The sequence below is a fragment of the Lissotriton vulgaris genome, chromosome 6 (assembly GCF_964263255.1).
Source record: "Lissotriton vulgaris chromosome 6, aLisVul1.2, whole genome shotgun sequence".
NCBI classification, from domain to species: domain Eukaryota; kingdom Metazoa; phylum Chordata; class Amphibia; order Caudata; family Salamandridae; genus Lissotriton; species Lissotriton vulgaris.
The window spans coordinates 952,504,550-952,519,428 of record NC_141694.1 but is presented as its reverse complement, the minus strand read 5'-3'; the positions used below and the strand labels follow the sequence as shown (position 1 = coordinate 952,519,428).

Genomic DNA, 14,879 nt, shown 5'->3' with positions numbered 1-14,879 from the left:
CGGAGGAAGCAGAAACTCCAGGTCTGCCGGAAACCTACTGCTTCAACCTGCCTCCTTCAAAAAAAAAAAAAAGAACTTATAACAGGGCGTTCACCGGAGCAGCACCACGAATCTGGAACTCTCTTCCACCCTCCATCAGAAAAATCCCTCTTCTAGCACGCTTCAAAACTGAGACGAAAACCTTCCTCATGGGTGAATTCTTCGCCTAAGGCCTGCCCACAACCTCCTCATTGAGTGGGACTAATCTAAGACTACAGCCTCACATATCAAAAGCTACCCACGACGAATACATTTGGAACCTTGCTTTTGTTTCTGTCTATGACAATGAGTGCAACCATTCGTGTGGATCTGATTGTCCCTGCACCTTAATCTTTTTGCTCAACAATGTATACCGTGTAACGTTTGATCTGTTTGTACCTGCACCTTAATCATTTGTTTGCTCAACAATGTATACCGTGTAAAGCACTCTGATACCCTCACGGGTCATGTTCGCGCTCTATAAAACACAAAAATAAAATAAAATAATAAATCAGGAGTTGAGCAAAAACCCCACAGTTCTGCCCCATAAAGCGTGGCCCCCCTCGCCTGAGCTTTGTAGATGTCCATAACCGGTGCTGCTGGCTTAAATACTGAGGCTCTGTGCATTTTCAAAATACCAACCACGGTCTGCGTAAGCTTAAGGCTAGCCTTGGCCAGCTGGAACCCCCACGCAAAGTTCTAAGAGTGACTTCCAAATACTCAAAAGTCCTCACCCTTACAAGGGGTATGCCATTTAAGGCAGGATTAGGGAGTGTCATCCGGGGTGGGTTGAAAACCATAAATTTAGACTTGGTTAGATTGATTTCCAAGGCCCGCAATTTACAAAAGTTTGCGAAACCATCAAGTATACGCTGTATACCCATTGGTGATTTTGACAGCAAAAGGGTATCGTCCGCGAACATATGTGCGGGTACCTTCCCCGTGACTAACTTAGGGGGATCGTTATCCTTTATATTTAGTAAGTGTTCAATTAGCCCGTTTATAAAGAGGCAGAATAGTGCAGGGAGAAGGCCACATCCCTGGCGTACCCCCTTTTTGACACGGAAACGTGCAGACACTTCCCCATGTTTTCCACACCTTACTTGGGAATAGTTTTCCAAATGGAGCCTTGCTATCACATTGAGTAGGTAGGGTGGAATCCACCAACTCCTTTAATACTTCCCAAAGTTTCTCTCTGTGAACCAAATCAAAGGCAGGCTTCAGATCAACAAACATTAGATAGAGGCTGCCACCCTCACTAACACTGTTTTCCAAAAGAGCAACTGTAACCTAAATATTTGGTCTACAGTTGATATCTTTGCTCTGAAGCCGCCCTGAAATGGGGTTAGTATCTCCTCCTCCTCCTCTATCCAACTCTGTAATCGCTCTAGAAGGACCCGACCCATCAGTTTCTGAGTGGTGTTTATCAGACTGATGGGTCTGTAATTCGAGGGAAGTAGGGGGCAACCTTTTTTAAATATGGGGACTATCTCGGCCCCTAACCATGTGTCTGGGAGGTCCATCCATTCAGAATCGCGTTGAACAGTGCGCACAAATATGGAGCCCAAATAGCACATTCCTCCCGGAAAAGATCGCCTTGGAGTTTATCTAAACCCGGTGCTTTGTTACACTGGAGATGAATAATAGAGTTTGCTACTTCAGTTATAGTGATCTCCCAATCCCCTACCTACTGACAGGCCCTAGGTTGACTAGATGGCCTGATGTTATCACTAGTACCATCCTTAGTGTCATTCAATGCCCCGTAGTGAGACTCCCATGCCTCGGGAGCAATGTTGGGCTCTAAGGCCGAACTCCCTTCCCTGTCCCCTGTACTCACTATAGCCCAAAAGGTTTTTAGGTCCTTATCACTCAGAGCCAGCCTTAGGGCCTCCCACCTCTCTTCTTTCCAGTTTTTCCTTTCCTGAGGGAGGTCTCATTATACCTTGCCCTGGCAAGAATGATTAGCGGCCTTATCGTTGTCCTTCAGTGCTGCCAACAAATCACGTTGGCACTACAACATTTATCGTTATACCATGGGCAGGTAGGGCGCTTCCATTCTCTCCACTTTGATAATGGATGGAATATGTCAGACAATTTAGTGACAAACTCCGTGTGTATTTTGCCTGCTAGATCTCGTTCCTGTGCTAATGGATCCTGTACTACCCCCCACATACTAGAAATCAATGGTGTAACTATTTGGTAAACTTTTGCCAATTTTGTAGGGGAGTGTTTGAAATAAGGCCATTTTACCCTCCTTCTATTGTTAGTCAGCCTTGGAACACTAGACTCATTAGTCGGAGGGAGTAGTGGCTTGGTCATGCCGAGCTCTCCAGCATTTAGGATCACTATCAATGCGTTGAGGGCACTGTTTTGCCTAGGTTCAAATTAAACATCTAGAACTTTGCCCTAGAGTCTAGTTTCCACCATAATATAATCCAATAAGGTTAAAGGTAAACTGGCCTGGCTGGTCTGATTTGGTCCTCCCGTTACATGTCCTAAGTGAGTAGGCCAGGGCGAGTGAATAAAGCTGTAGGGCCAGAGGTGACCACACCTTAATAGGATTAATCAAGGGATCAGGAATCAACCAAAATAGGTCTTCCTCTGAAGGCGCTGCATGACTGAAATCAATGAGAAGCTCAAATTGGCAATTAAAATCACCCCCCACTATCGGCCACGTTGCTGGATCTAAGGGGGGTATAAAGTGCGGCAGATGGTCCAAGGTGGCAGATTCATGCCTACTATTCCCAGGTCTAGAGTAAACATTAATGATGGCTATTTTTATCTTGGTAGGGAACACCAACAAAACACATTGGATGTCATTTTAGGGTGAGGATAACTGCTCAGCTATACAGCCTAGGTGTTATCCTACCCATATAGCTAGTCCACCAATTGTTCTCCCTCCCCCTCCCATAGTTGCCAAGATATTAAAGGACGCAAAGCCAACCCGGTGAACAGTTTCCCTTGTCCAAGTCTCCTGGAATATGCAAATGCCCTGTGTATCTACTAAATGCCCCCAGTCTGGACAGTGGAGTTTGTTATTTAGGCTAGCCAAGTTCCAGGACAATATCCGCAATCCACTGTCCTGTGCTTTAGGCTCTCTTATGGCCTCAGGTACAGTAGCATGAGGAGGGGTCAGTTTGCCCAGGGTGGGCCCTTGCATGTTGACAGAAACAGCTTCTGATCTATTCTCCCTATTTTGCCTGCCAATGGGGTTTTAGGTGTAGCATCGGGGGCCCTTCTCCCCTGCATCCTCTAGCTGCAAGATCTTTGGTGCAAGACGGTATCTGTATTACTGTCCCTAGCTTGCTGCCTCCCACCATAACCTATTTCTCCCTTTGGGTCCTAACACTGCATTGGTGGCATATCTCCTATAGATGGACAGCCCCCCAGTCAATCCACAACCTCAAGACTTTCATATCTATTGCTTACCGAGATGTTGAATAAGGAGCGCCTAAAGGGAGCTCCCCTACTGGCTTCACTTGGGCGAGCCAAACCAGATATATATGGGATAGCACCCTCTCTGCTAGTCATTTGGTGTTGGGGATAAAAATAGTTCAAAGGTCACAGGGTAATTCCCGTTAAAACACTACGGCACTGGGTGGTGATATTTACAAGATTTCCAACAGTAAATGGATTTTTAAAATTGATAATTATACACTCCCCTTTGTCCGTTTTTGGGCTAGGTCCTAGCCACCCTACTCATCGAACCGTTAAAATCTCCCAAGCTCTAGCATATTCAAAGTGCTTATACCTCACCAACCAAAATAGGCATTTATTTCTGAGCTCAAGTTGGGTTTCCTTTGTATTGGGTGCGATTGGAGGGGTTCCAGTCAGAATGGCTATATAAGGTGCACAGGCCGGGGGTAAGTTGATATTAGGCAGATCGTTATTTGCACTCATGTTCCCCTCTACAAGATGGACTTCTGTAGGTTGCCTCCCCCTTGCACTTGCTACGTCCTGGGCATGAAAAATAGGGTTGACACATCATTAAGGGGCTGACATCCCGGCACCAGACTTAGGGCCACATGGCACGTTTTCACTCGCCCTTTGGGTACTACGTTCCCCTGCTCTTGAAATATTAGCAGGATCCACGGAAAGCCATCTCCCCTCGGGTGGACTATGTTTGTAAAATCCACCTGGCAACCTTTATCCCTTCTTTCTACTGTAGTGATAGTGGGGTCAACTTGGTGGGCTGATGTCCCTATGTCCCTTGCTACTAATGCTTTCTCCAGCTTTGCTAACCTGCTCGATAAGGGAGCCAGTTCTTCCCTGATAGTGTCTCGCACTTTGGTGTGCAAGTCAGCCAGCAGATTCAATACCGAAGAGAGGTAAGTTTTGTCAGCCCTACCATCTTGCGAATTGACCAGATTTAGACCATGCACGTCACCCCCCTTTTCCGTCTAATGTACCTTCACATACTTTCTTATTTTTAGAGCCCGCCTCAACTGATGATTTATGTTTGCCCGGTTTGATGTTATGCGTTGTGATTTTAGCCTTGTAGGGACCTTTTTTAGTGGGAACTTCCCGAAGAGATAGCGCAATGGTCTCAACTAAAATCGTTTGGGGCATGGCAGATGACGGAGCCGGGTCTGGTGACACGGTGGGCATATCTGGTGTAAGAGACAACCACCTCTCCGTGCGTGCAATTTCGGTATCCACCGCCCCAATTGCCCTCTGCAACATTTTATCTATTGATGTAGGTGGTAGCGTTGGGGTACTGGCACATTTACTACTGCCAGTGCCTACTTTTTTCCCCATTTTACTACCCACTCCTGCTCTGCTGCTCCTACGTTCCATCCACAAAATAGATTCCAGCTATTTAGACTTATGGGCAGGAGACTAAACACCTTATTAATCACCCACTTACAGCATACAGCATACAAACATTGTGCTAGTCTTTCCACTTTCCAATTTACACATTAGATGGAGACAGTCCTCCACTTGGTTGCTGGACAAAAGTTCCTAGGTAGTAATGCTGGATACCTCTGTACACACAATGTCTGCACAAATGTTGAAAATATTATTACCCAAGTTTACATAGTTGGTGAATCTCCTGTGACAAAACCAAGAGGAGTTGCCCTGCCCTGCCTCTTCTTGGAAATGACGGGTTAAGACGGGCCCGCCCTTGGCCCGGGCTTTGCCTGGGCGCGTCCCGCCCTGCGGAGGGGGAGGCAGCGCTATAAGTACAATGGCCACACCTCACCCTGACCACCGGCACCTGAAGTTGAGGGCAAAGGACACTGGGACTTGAAGTCCGTCGATTTTTGCTGTAGCGCTTGGTGACAGGAAGCGCTAGCTGGCGCATTCATCAGGACTCCAGAGCCTCTCCCAGCCCAGACGATTTTCACAGAAGCCCCAGGGGAAGAGGGGCGAAGACGGTAAAACAGCAGCAGCCAATGAGCCCAAAGGGATTTATCTCTGGTGCAATTGAGTCAGTTTGTGGCATAATAGTGCCCATGGTGTAAAAATGGTCATCCATAACTATTATGGGTATTTTTTTAGTGTAGTTTTTCCATACAGGCTGCCATCACTGACATATTAAGAGAATGACTGGCCTACTTTTAGCCACCCTTATGGAATAGTGACTGTTCAATGCATGATAGTGGCCATAACTGATATACATTGGGCATTCGGGATGTTATGGCCTCCAGGCTGAGCACATTGGCCTGGTATAACAGTGGACATTATTTGCATAACATAGGCATCCTTGGACCAATGGTGAGCATCCATTACCTACGACTGTAATACACTGGCACTTGAAGCAGAATCTGTCCATGTAAGGCATGTTTACATGATAGAACTGATATTTGGGATTGTGTATTTTCTAAAAATGAAAACTGATATTTTAATGGTTAAAAATACGTTTTTTTCAGAAAAGGTTTTTATTCTGAAAACTGAGCTTGTCTGCCCAATATGGAAAGTGATATTTGATAGAAAAAATATGTATATGTTCAAAAACGAATATGCTGATATATTGTAGTTCTAAAACACATTTAAAGTTGATAGCCAAATGATAATTCAAGCTGAGTTGGAGGGGACGTACTTCTCGAGTTCTGTCCTTCGTGCCGCAGAGCATTTGATCATTTGAATGTTGCTTCATCAGTGAGGGGGTGGCATTTAATATTGAGAAACATTTTCCTGTCATTCCTGCTGGTAACCTTGTCTGGAATGCGTGGGTGGTCACTACTGATAATCCTGCTTAGAGTGGTCATTGTGTAATGTTAACACATGTTGTTACTATTTTACAGTGATAGTATATATTAGCTAGCAGCTCGGCAAGACTTTCCTTTTGCAGAAGTAGGTCTCAATACAGAAAAGGTTGAATACCCTCTGATCTATATATTTCAAGTGGTATCACACAAAAGCACAGCCTAAGCAGTTAAAGGTTAAATGATAATGGCTACTGCTTTCTCAATTTGCATGATACATTTTCAAGCACACAAAAGGATTTCAGGGGGTTCTACTTTCTGCAAGCATTTCGCAGATCACTTTTTTTCTGTATAACACATTGTTAATCCAGGATTCTGCTAAGAAATACTATAAACACAATTAAGATGGTTAGAAAAGTGTTTGATAAATATTCTCGTTTTCTTAGGTCTGGCTATAGTTTTCTGAGAGACTTTATATCACCAATATTTCAAAAAAAGGAAAGAGGAAGAAGGTTGAAGATAGAGCGACCTAGAGTCACCGCTTTCAGCAACTGTTTTCGTTGTCATCTTTCAATTGTTTAGCTCCCATAAGCTTCCCTTCCTTTCTTGTGTTAGCTCCTCAGTGAAGGATTGACCAAGTATGTGACCTTTCTTGTCTTTGTTCTTCCTCATCCTTTTGCAATGCACTGGTTTTTTATAAGCATTTTGATACCATTCCTGGACGTGCAGTGTGCTTTCCTACTTTTAACACAAGCCTATGGCTTTATATTTATGTTGCTTTGACCCTATCTGCCATCTCTATCAATGCTTTATTTACCTAGACATTTTAACTCTACGCCACTCAACACAACTCCATTCTATGCCACACCACACCACTCTACTCCACTGTACGCCACTCTATGCCACACCAATCCACAGAATGCTACTCTACGCCACTCGACGCAACACCACTCTACTCTACTCAATGCCGCTCTACACGACTCCAAGCCACTCTCCACCACTGTACACCACTCCATTCTACTCTACACCACTCGTTCTACTTTGCTGCAATGATAACATGTTTGTTGGATTTACCATTTTGTTTTGTTCACAGTAAAGAAATGCTTGCATATAGGATTTCTTAAAGATGAAATTAAATTCCTGGCCTCCTGTCAAAAGTTTCTACTTGGCAATAACCTGGTGTCTTTGTTTGAGGGTACAGCTTAACTCTGCTAATGCAGTTTGTTCAGGAAAGGGGACATACTCTGAGCTTTCATACTATTGTAACAAAAGTTGTTGTTCCATTAAGGCAGTTTATTTCTAGAATTCTGAGCCAACACACACACAAAGTCAGCCAATTATTAACACACAATTCTTCTCTCAAAACAACTACACATTTCTTTTTTCTTTATGAATGGCCATTTCACCTGTACGAGTCGGATAGTAACAGACATGTTTGAGCTGAAAGAGAAACATCATTGGGTACAAACCGAGAAAACATATATCTGTACTGTATTTTGTGAAAATGTAATGTTTTAACAAGCCTGAGAGTCGTGCAGAACACTAACTTGTGAACAATTAAACAACAGCCTAGTTACTTTCACCTATTTGTGTATCTTGGATCATAAGGGGAGGACTGTAAATAGAATGTGTTGGGAAATATATTGGGTCCAATTAACGATATAGCTATATTTAAAGCATGCTCTTTGCGGAAATGCTATTCAGACTAAGAAAAATCCTGCAATCTGATTGCCCCTTTGCAGGCTGCTTAAGAATGCTCACCTCAAATTCTTTTACTTTCTCCATTGTTATCAAACGCCTGGACGTGTGACTGGAAAGTGTCTGTTCACAGTTGCTAATAAGCTTCAAGCAAGGGTGCCGTGGTATAATCTCTTCTGTGTATCTGGAAGAAATAAAGCAGAGCTTAGAGGGCTGCAGCTTGTGCACCTGAAAACAGAACTCGTTGCCGGCCTCGAACGCAATTGGCTTACTCAGCCAACTTCGCGGTTTTATGGCTTCTGTGTGAGCTAATTAATTGGAACACTTTCTGACAAGCTCCATATGGTTGTAATGCGAACCATCAAGAAGCAGAGGCCAATGAAAGATTACATTTGGATGGAAAATTACAATCTCGGTCGTCGCTGGTCTGCAAATTGGGAGATGTTTAAAAAAAAACATTTTTTTAATCAATGGAAATTTATTCTCTAAATGTTTACTGAAATACACCACACGAAACCATAAAACATGGCTTCCGATTTCATAGCACTTCTGTTCCTTGAAACAACTGATTTGGGAATGGGACGAATGTATTCCTCCGATGTTCAGAAAGAGGACCAAAAGTAATAGGTAGGAAGATATATATTGATTGTTATTTTTTTCAATCAAAGTCAAACATTACATATAAGATGAGCAGTAATAAAATTCACGTGGAATAACTACTAAATGTAGTTTCTTACAAACAACGAACACAAATCTAGCAGCCTTACGTTTACCTTAGGACCATCGTTCGTTCAAAATATACAGCATTAGAAACAGGCGTGAAACAGGTGTATGCCATGATTTAAAAAAAAAAGGTTGCAAGGATTGTCTTCGTTCCTCATATAATACCTGGGTATAAAAAGACAAACTGAGGCAGAGCGTTCTTTATAGCCAAAGCGTCTAAAGACAATTGGCATACTGGAAAAAAACAGAAACTGTTCTCCTAAATTCAGCATGGGGGTTCAACAAAATCCTAACCAAGGGCCTCATTCAGATCTTGGGGGTCCGACCATCAGTCTGCCGCAGCGGCGGTCCCAAGAACTCCGCTGAAGCTACAGCAGTCCTCCCGTCATATTTAGATGTTGCAGCAGTATATAGGAGATCACTGCCGTAGTGGCCATTCACCTAGCTCTCAGTACTCTGCAGCTGCCGAGTTGGCGGTCTTGTGCTGAGCTGATTTAGATGTTCGATGGACTGGCGTTCTGTGAGCGGCGGTGACAATATGGGAGTGCACAGACATTCAAGTGGTGTTTTATGTAAGGTAAATCACATATATGTTGTGTATGAGTCCATAAGTGCATGTATGCAATGTGTAGTGATCATTTTTTCTCACAATCTGCATTGCACATACACAACATATACACACCATTCATTGTACACCTGCGCACACCACAAACTCCTACCTTTGATTCGGTTGAAACGGGGTGTCTGTCCATCGTGTTCAAGGTGCAGCAGAACAGGAAGGATCTGGACGAAGGCGAGGAGCAAGAAACCACAGCCTGAACCTCTAAAATAGGTGAGTTGTCATCCCTTTTCTCCCCATTCCGCTGATGGGAAGTAGAAGGGATTCTCTTCAGAATTCCCTTTGAAAGAGGCCATTTACATTGGCTCAGGGTAGAGAGTCGTATCAAATTCAAAACCCTGAGCTATATGTTTAAGATCAAATTGGGCATTGCTCCCCTATACTTACAATCCCTTGTCCATACTTATACTCCCTCACGCCACCTCAGATCCTCATCCCAAGGCTTTTTCCGTGTGCCTAGAATCAGATTCGCTAGAATGGGAGGCAGATCTTTTGCTCACCTAGGCCCCACATTGTGGAACTCTCTTCCTTTGAGTATCCGCATGGAAAACAGCTACGTCCGTTTTCCCAGAGCCATCAAGACCTGGCTTTTCAATCAATAATCGCCTGTATCGATGGAAACGTTGGCTCCCTAGCACATTGCCTGTCCAGCGCCGGGAAACCCTTTTTGGGTAGCTGTCGCACTCAATTAGCTTAATTAATAAATAAATCCTTGTGGGGTGGGCGGCAATCCTGGCTGGACTCCCGCCGCCACCTCCTGCAGCTTATCGCACTCTAGGGGCGGGGAGCGAAGTCCTGGCAAAGACAGCGAGACCACAGCGGTCTTTTCTACCATTGCTAGCCAACATCTGAATCGGGCATGTGGAACGCCAGGTAGGCAGGCAGGTAGACCGCCAAAAAAGCCCACTCCGTCGGGGTCCTGCCAACATCTAGATCAGGCCCTAATAGTTTTATAAGAGCAGAGGAAGTCTGGGGATACATTAAATATCTTGCTTTGCTATGCTATGAGTGGAGGGTCGTACAGCGTACCGTTGCAGAGTGTAGTGTTGTTGAGTGGAGTGTCAGAGTGGATGGGTGTAGAGTGGAGTAAAGTGTCATGGAGTAGAACATCAGAGTGGTGTGGAGTGGTCATGAATAGAGTGGAGTGGATCAGAGTGTTGTGGAGTGGCAGAGTATCGTAGAGAGGAGTTGACTGGTGTAGAGTAGAGTATTGTAGAGATGAGGGGTGCAGAGTGGCATAGAGTGGAGTACCGTACAGTGGAATGTCGTAGGTTGAAGAAGAGTGTCGTGGAGTGGTGCAGTGTCGCAGAGTGGTGTAGAGTGAAATATGCATGGTGTAGTAGCGCACTGCAGTTACAGATTAAATTTTCGGTTGAAATTACGATTCAATTTGCACAGACATACAGCTTTACTGATAAATATACAGCGCACAAACGATAATGTGTAGAAATCAACATCACCTAGTGTATTGATTCATCTTATTAAAATATTTGTTTCTTCAGAATTACAAAAAATGTTGTTTGTGCTTTCCTTTTTCTGATATATTCTGAAATATTTGCACATTTCATTTACTGAAATTTAAAATGTGTTGTCTGCTAGAAATAAATAACATCCTACAGTCTTTCCCTTTCACTCCCCGGGTACACAGCAAGATGCCGCATAAATTATTCACTTTCTAGACAGAGAAGGAAAAGTAAATTCCATCCTTCTTTGGAACACAAAGCTTATCATTTGACCTCTGTCTTTGACAGCAAATGTGACAAGATAAAGACAAAATATGAAGGACTGTTTATTGTTCCTTAACTTCTGAACTCCAGCATCCCCCATCTCCTAATTCCAGCACCTATGGCATTGGAGGCAGTTAGCGAGGCAGTAAACAGACTATGCTCCACAGAGGTACAAAGACATGCTGGACAGCCTAAAACAAATAAAACCAGCAAACGGAAAGCAAGCAAATGTGAGATGCAAAACACAAAGTCAATGGGTGGTGTGCATTCCTAGGGAAACTTTCAGCATGTCACGAATATGTCTGTGCAACCAGACAGCTGTGCTGTCTGATAGGCTTCGACCTACAAAGAGAAAGACTTAAAATGAATTTTTGCCTTTGAACACTCAATAGTGATAAATATTCAGTTTAAAATAGTCTTTCATATAAAATCATAACAGAGGCAAAGCGAAAAAGTGAAATTCATGCAACACGTTTTCACTTTTATAGCATGGAGCTATTTTTCAACTTCCCAGACATCTGCAAGCAACAGCATCAAGAGTAGCATTTGCACACTCAGACAAATGCGTAACTAACCCAGGGTAATTATAGGCACATCAAGGTAGGGCTCTTGTACTCACTCTGCTTTGAACCTGAGGTAATACACTTCTAATGTAGAATAACTTGTGCATTCAGAACAAATCATCTTGTTACTAGCTATTAACAGTTTACAACAAATAGAATTAAAGATGGGTAACAGTGAATTACATGGATGTTTTTCACCGAGGTATTCTGAGTGACATCAAAGAGAGGAAAGCTTGAGTTGTCTATAATGTCACTTAAAATCCAGGGATGAAAATCCTCCTCGTAATTCACTTTTTACCCTTCTACAAATTTATGTTATGTGTGGCCCCCAAAATCATCTGGCCCTATTTTGAACTACCATGCAGGGACAGAGGAGTAATGAGGCAGTCAAACATAAAATGGCCTCTGTTATGTATCCCCATCCCAAAGGTTAAAACAAAAACGTACCTGCCATCTTTGACAACCCCCAACCGCCCCCCTACCTTCCTTCCCCTCTCCTGCAGCTGTGCTGTCTACTTTTATTTAATATTTATTCATAACAATGGTTCAAGATACTGTTTCCATAGACATGTAATTTTTACAAACAGTCAGTGATACCACAGATTCAATTGTTAAAAAAGAGAGGAGAAATAAGAAACTATATAGAAACAAGCATTTGCAATGCAATAGGTCTCATATTTGCGAGAGTTTTAGCTATTGTCATTGATAATGACAATGCCTTCTATTCATGTGCTATTTTTTAAAACATAAATAAAAGGCATTGTCATTTGCAATGCCAATAGCTTAAACTCTCGCACATGCGAGACCTATTGCAGTGAAAATGCTTATTTTCCATGGGCCATACAATCAGTGTGATATTTACAGCAATGATCACATGCATTTTAAGTAAAAGTCCTTATTTTAATAGACTTCACTGCTTGCGATTTTATCTTGTTTTTCTAGCGCACTTTGTTTAAATAATTTTAAGGAGCCTCATATGTAGATTATTTTATATTTGTTTGCACTTAAATGCATCAATGAGCACTATTTCGCGCTGAAAATTAATGCATTTTTTGTAATTATGTTATGGTATATGAACGATGTGTGAGGAAAGCAAAGGTTGAACGAGGCGGACCTAAGGCCCACCATGTGTGTATTGGAATCTTACAATATATAGCTGCACTGTCAAAACAAATACCCAAAAAAGCCACAAACCTCACTTGCAGGAAGGGGATAGTGAGAGGCAGTTAGAAATAACAAGAGAGGGTTATCAGACATGGGTGTGCTTGGCCAGTGCACCCATTGAAGCCTTGAACTAGGACCGAAGTGGGCATTAAGGTGACAGGTGAATGCCTCAGAATAACCACTGCCCACCCGGGTAATAGTGCTCTATGACCCTTAACTTTCAAACTACGTCCTAACTATGATGGAATAAATGTACCAGGTGCGGCCAGCAGCCCTGAGGACTTGTGTCGTCCATCCTTGGAGGTCACAACTGCAGTATTGTCCTGTAAAAATCCAGGCACAGGGGCCACATGAGAGTTGGCAGGGATAGTCATCCAGGCAGGGAGAGGACTTCTGCCCTCCTTCAAGTTTGTGTTTTCTCCTCTCCAAGGGACGAAAGAGAAAAAGGAGTCAGAAAGAGCCTTGGAGAGGTGGACCATGGAGCACAGGGGGAGCAGTGAGAAATGGAGGCAGAGCGATGGTAGAGGAGGCAAGCAAGAAGAACTGTGGAGAGAGGGACGAGGGGAGAGTGGATGCAAAGAAAGTTGTGGAGGGAGGGGCGAGCGGAGAGCGGAAGCAGGTAGAGCTGTGGAGAGAGGGGCGAGCGGAGAGCGGAAGCAGGGAGAGCTGTGGAGAGAGGGACGAGAGCAGAGCGGAAGCAGGGTGAGCTGTGGAGAGAGGGACGAGGGGAGAGCAGAAGCAGGGAAAGCAGAGGCGAGAGGAGAGCGGAAGCAGGGAGAGCTGTGGAGAGAGGGGCGAGAGGAGAGCAGAAACAGGCAGAGCTGAGGAGATGGGTGAGAGGAGAGTGCAAGCAGGGAGAACTGTAAGGAGACGGCCAAGAGGAGAGTGAAAGCAGGGAGAGCTTGGAGAGACGGGCAAGAGTAGAGTGGAAGCTGGAAGCGCTGTGGAGAGAGGAACACAGGAGGAGATGCAGAGCAGGAACATGTGTAGAGTGGGGCCATAGCAGCGAGGGAGAGTTGAGAAGGCAGAGAAAAGTGGTATGATAAAGGTCAGGGAGAGAAGGAAGAGCTGTGGACAGAGGGACTATCATCAGAACCACTGGAATTGTGCAATTCTGCGGTTTTGGGGTTTCCCACATAATTATAGGTGTGCCGCATTTTCACCAAAATCCATCATCTACAGCACAGTCAGCAGATTTTAATAAAAAAATTGTTTTTAGCTCAAGTAGATGGAAAGTTGCTAAAAACGCAGTGACCGGTGTTGCGCAGCGGATGGCCATTCGCAAACGCTGACTGCCTGCATTCTATTGCTTAGTGCTGTATTTGGGTGCCATACTGACAATAATGAGATGAAACATCATGTGTAAAACTGACACACCAATGTAGTGATACCATTCCCCAAAACTACCACATTAAGCAGCATAATTTGCCTTCTGTTACAGGATGATTAATCAACTGCTAAATTCGGGCCTCCCCTGCCGCATAATTCCAGTGGTCCTAACAACATTGGACATGGGAGTGAAAGAAAAGCTGTGGAGTGTAGAACGGGGAGAGCAGGAAGAGTTATGAAGAAAGGCTGCAGAGAGGAGGAAGCAGGGCGTTTAGAGTAGAGACTGAGTCCATAGAAAATCAAAGAACTAAAATAATTAGTGGTTTGGTGAAGTAACTGTCGGGTTCTGAGAAGGCCCCATTCTCGCTCCCCTTTTCAGCTAAAGTCTGTTTCTGTGGAAAACGTCACTGGTCCCTGAATGTGCACAGACACCGCGCGGAGTGGTGGTGGTGGGGGCGAAGAGAGAGGGGGCGCCTGCGATAACTGTCTCCCGGAGATGCCAGCACTCCTTTGACTCAACGAGGGCTGGATGCTGGTGGAGAACTGATAGGAGGTCCGCATGGGCGGAGCATACTCGTGTTTTACTGTGCCTCACTGCCCTTGTTTATCAACACTGCAAGCGCTTGGAAATGGTTATACTTCACCATTAAGAGCTATATTTAAGTTAAAAGTGCCATTATATTTAGTGTGAAAGGAGCAAAGTATTGCACTTTTCAAGTTAATACACTTGCAAGTCTATTTGCGAAGTTTCTGTTAAAACATTTATTACAGTGCTGTGAAATAGGAAGACCGCGACAGTCAGCGCTAGAATATATAAATGATCTTATCACGGCCCTTGTCCCTATCCGAGCCAAGGTTTTCTTGTTGCCATGCGGAAGAGAAGCAGTGC

The 14,879-nt window shown here is 44.0% G+C and overlaps 1 protein-coding gene across 1 annotated transcript in view; it reads right to left on the bottom strand.

Annotated features, from left to right (window-relative positions):
• Nucleotides 1-14,879, bottom strand: part of TRMT11 (tRNA methyltransferase 11) — a 361,711-nt gene that overhangs the window by 110,775 nt on the left and 236,057 nt on the right. The window contains exon 12 of the mRNA XM_086926991.1: nucleotides 7,929-8,049. Within this exon, the coding sequence (XP_086783117.1) occupies nucleotides 7,929-8,049 (121 nt within the window). The remainder of the gene's footprint in view (nucleotides 1-7,928; nucleotides 8,050-14,879) is intronic.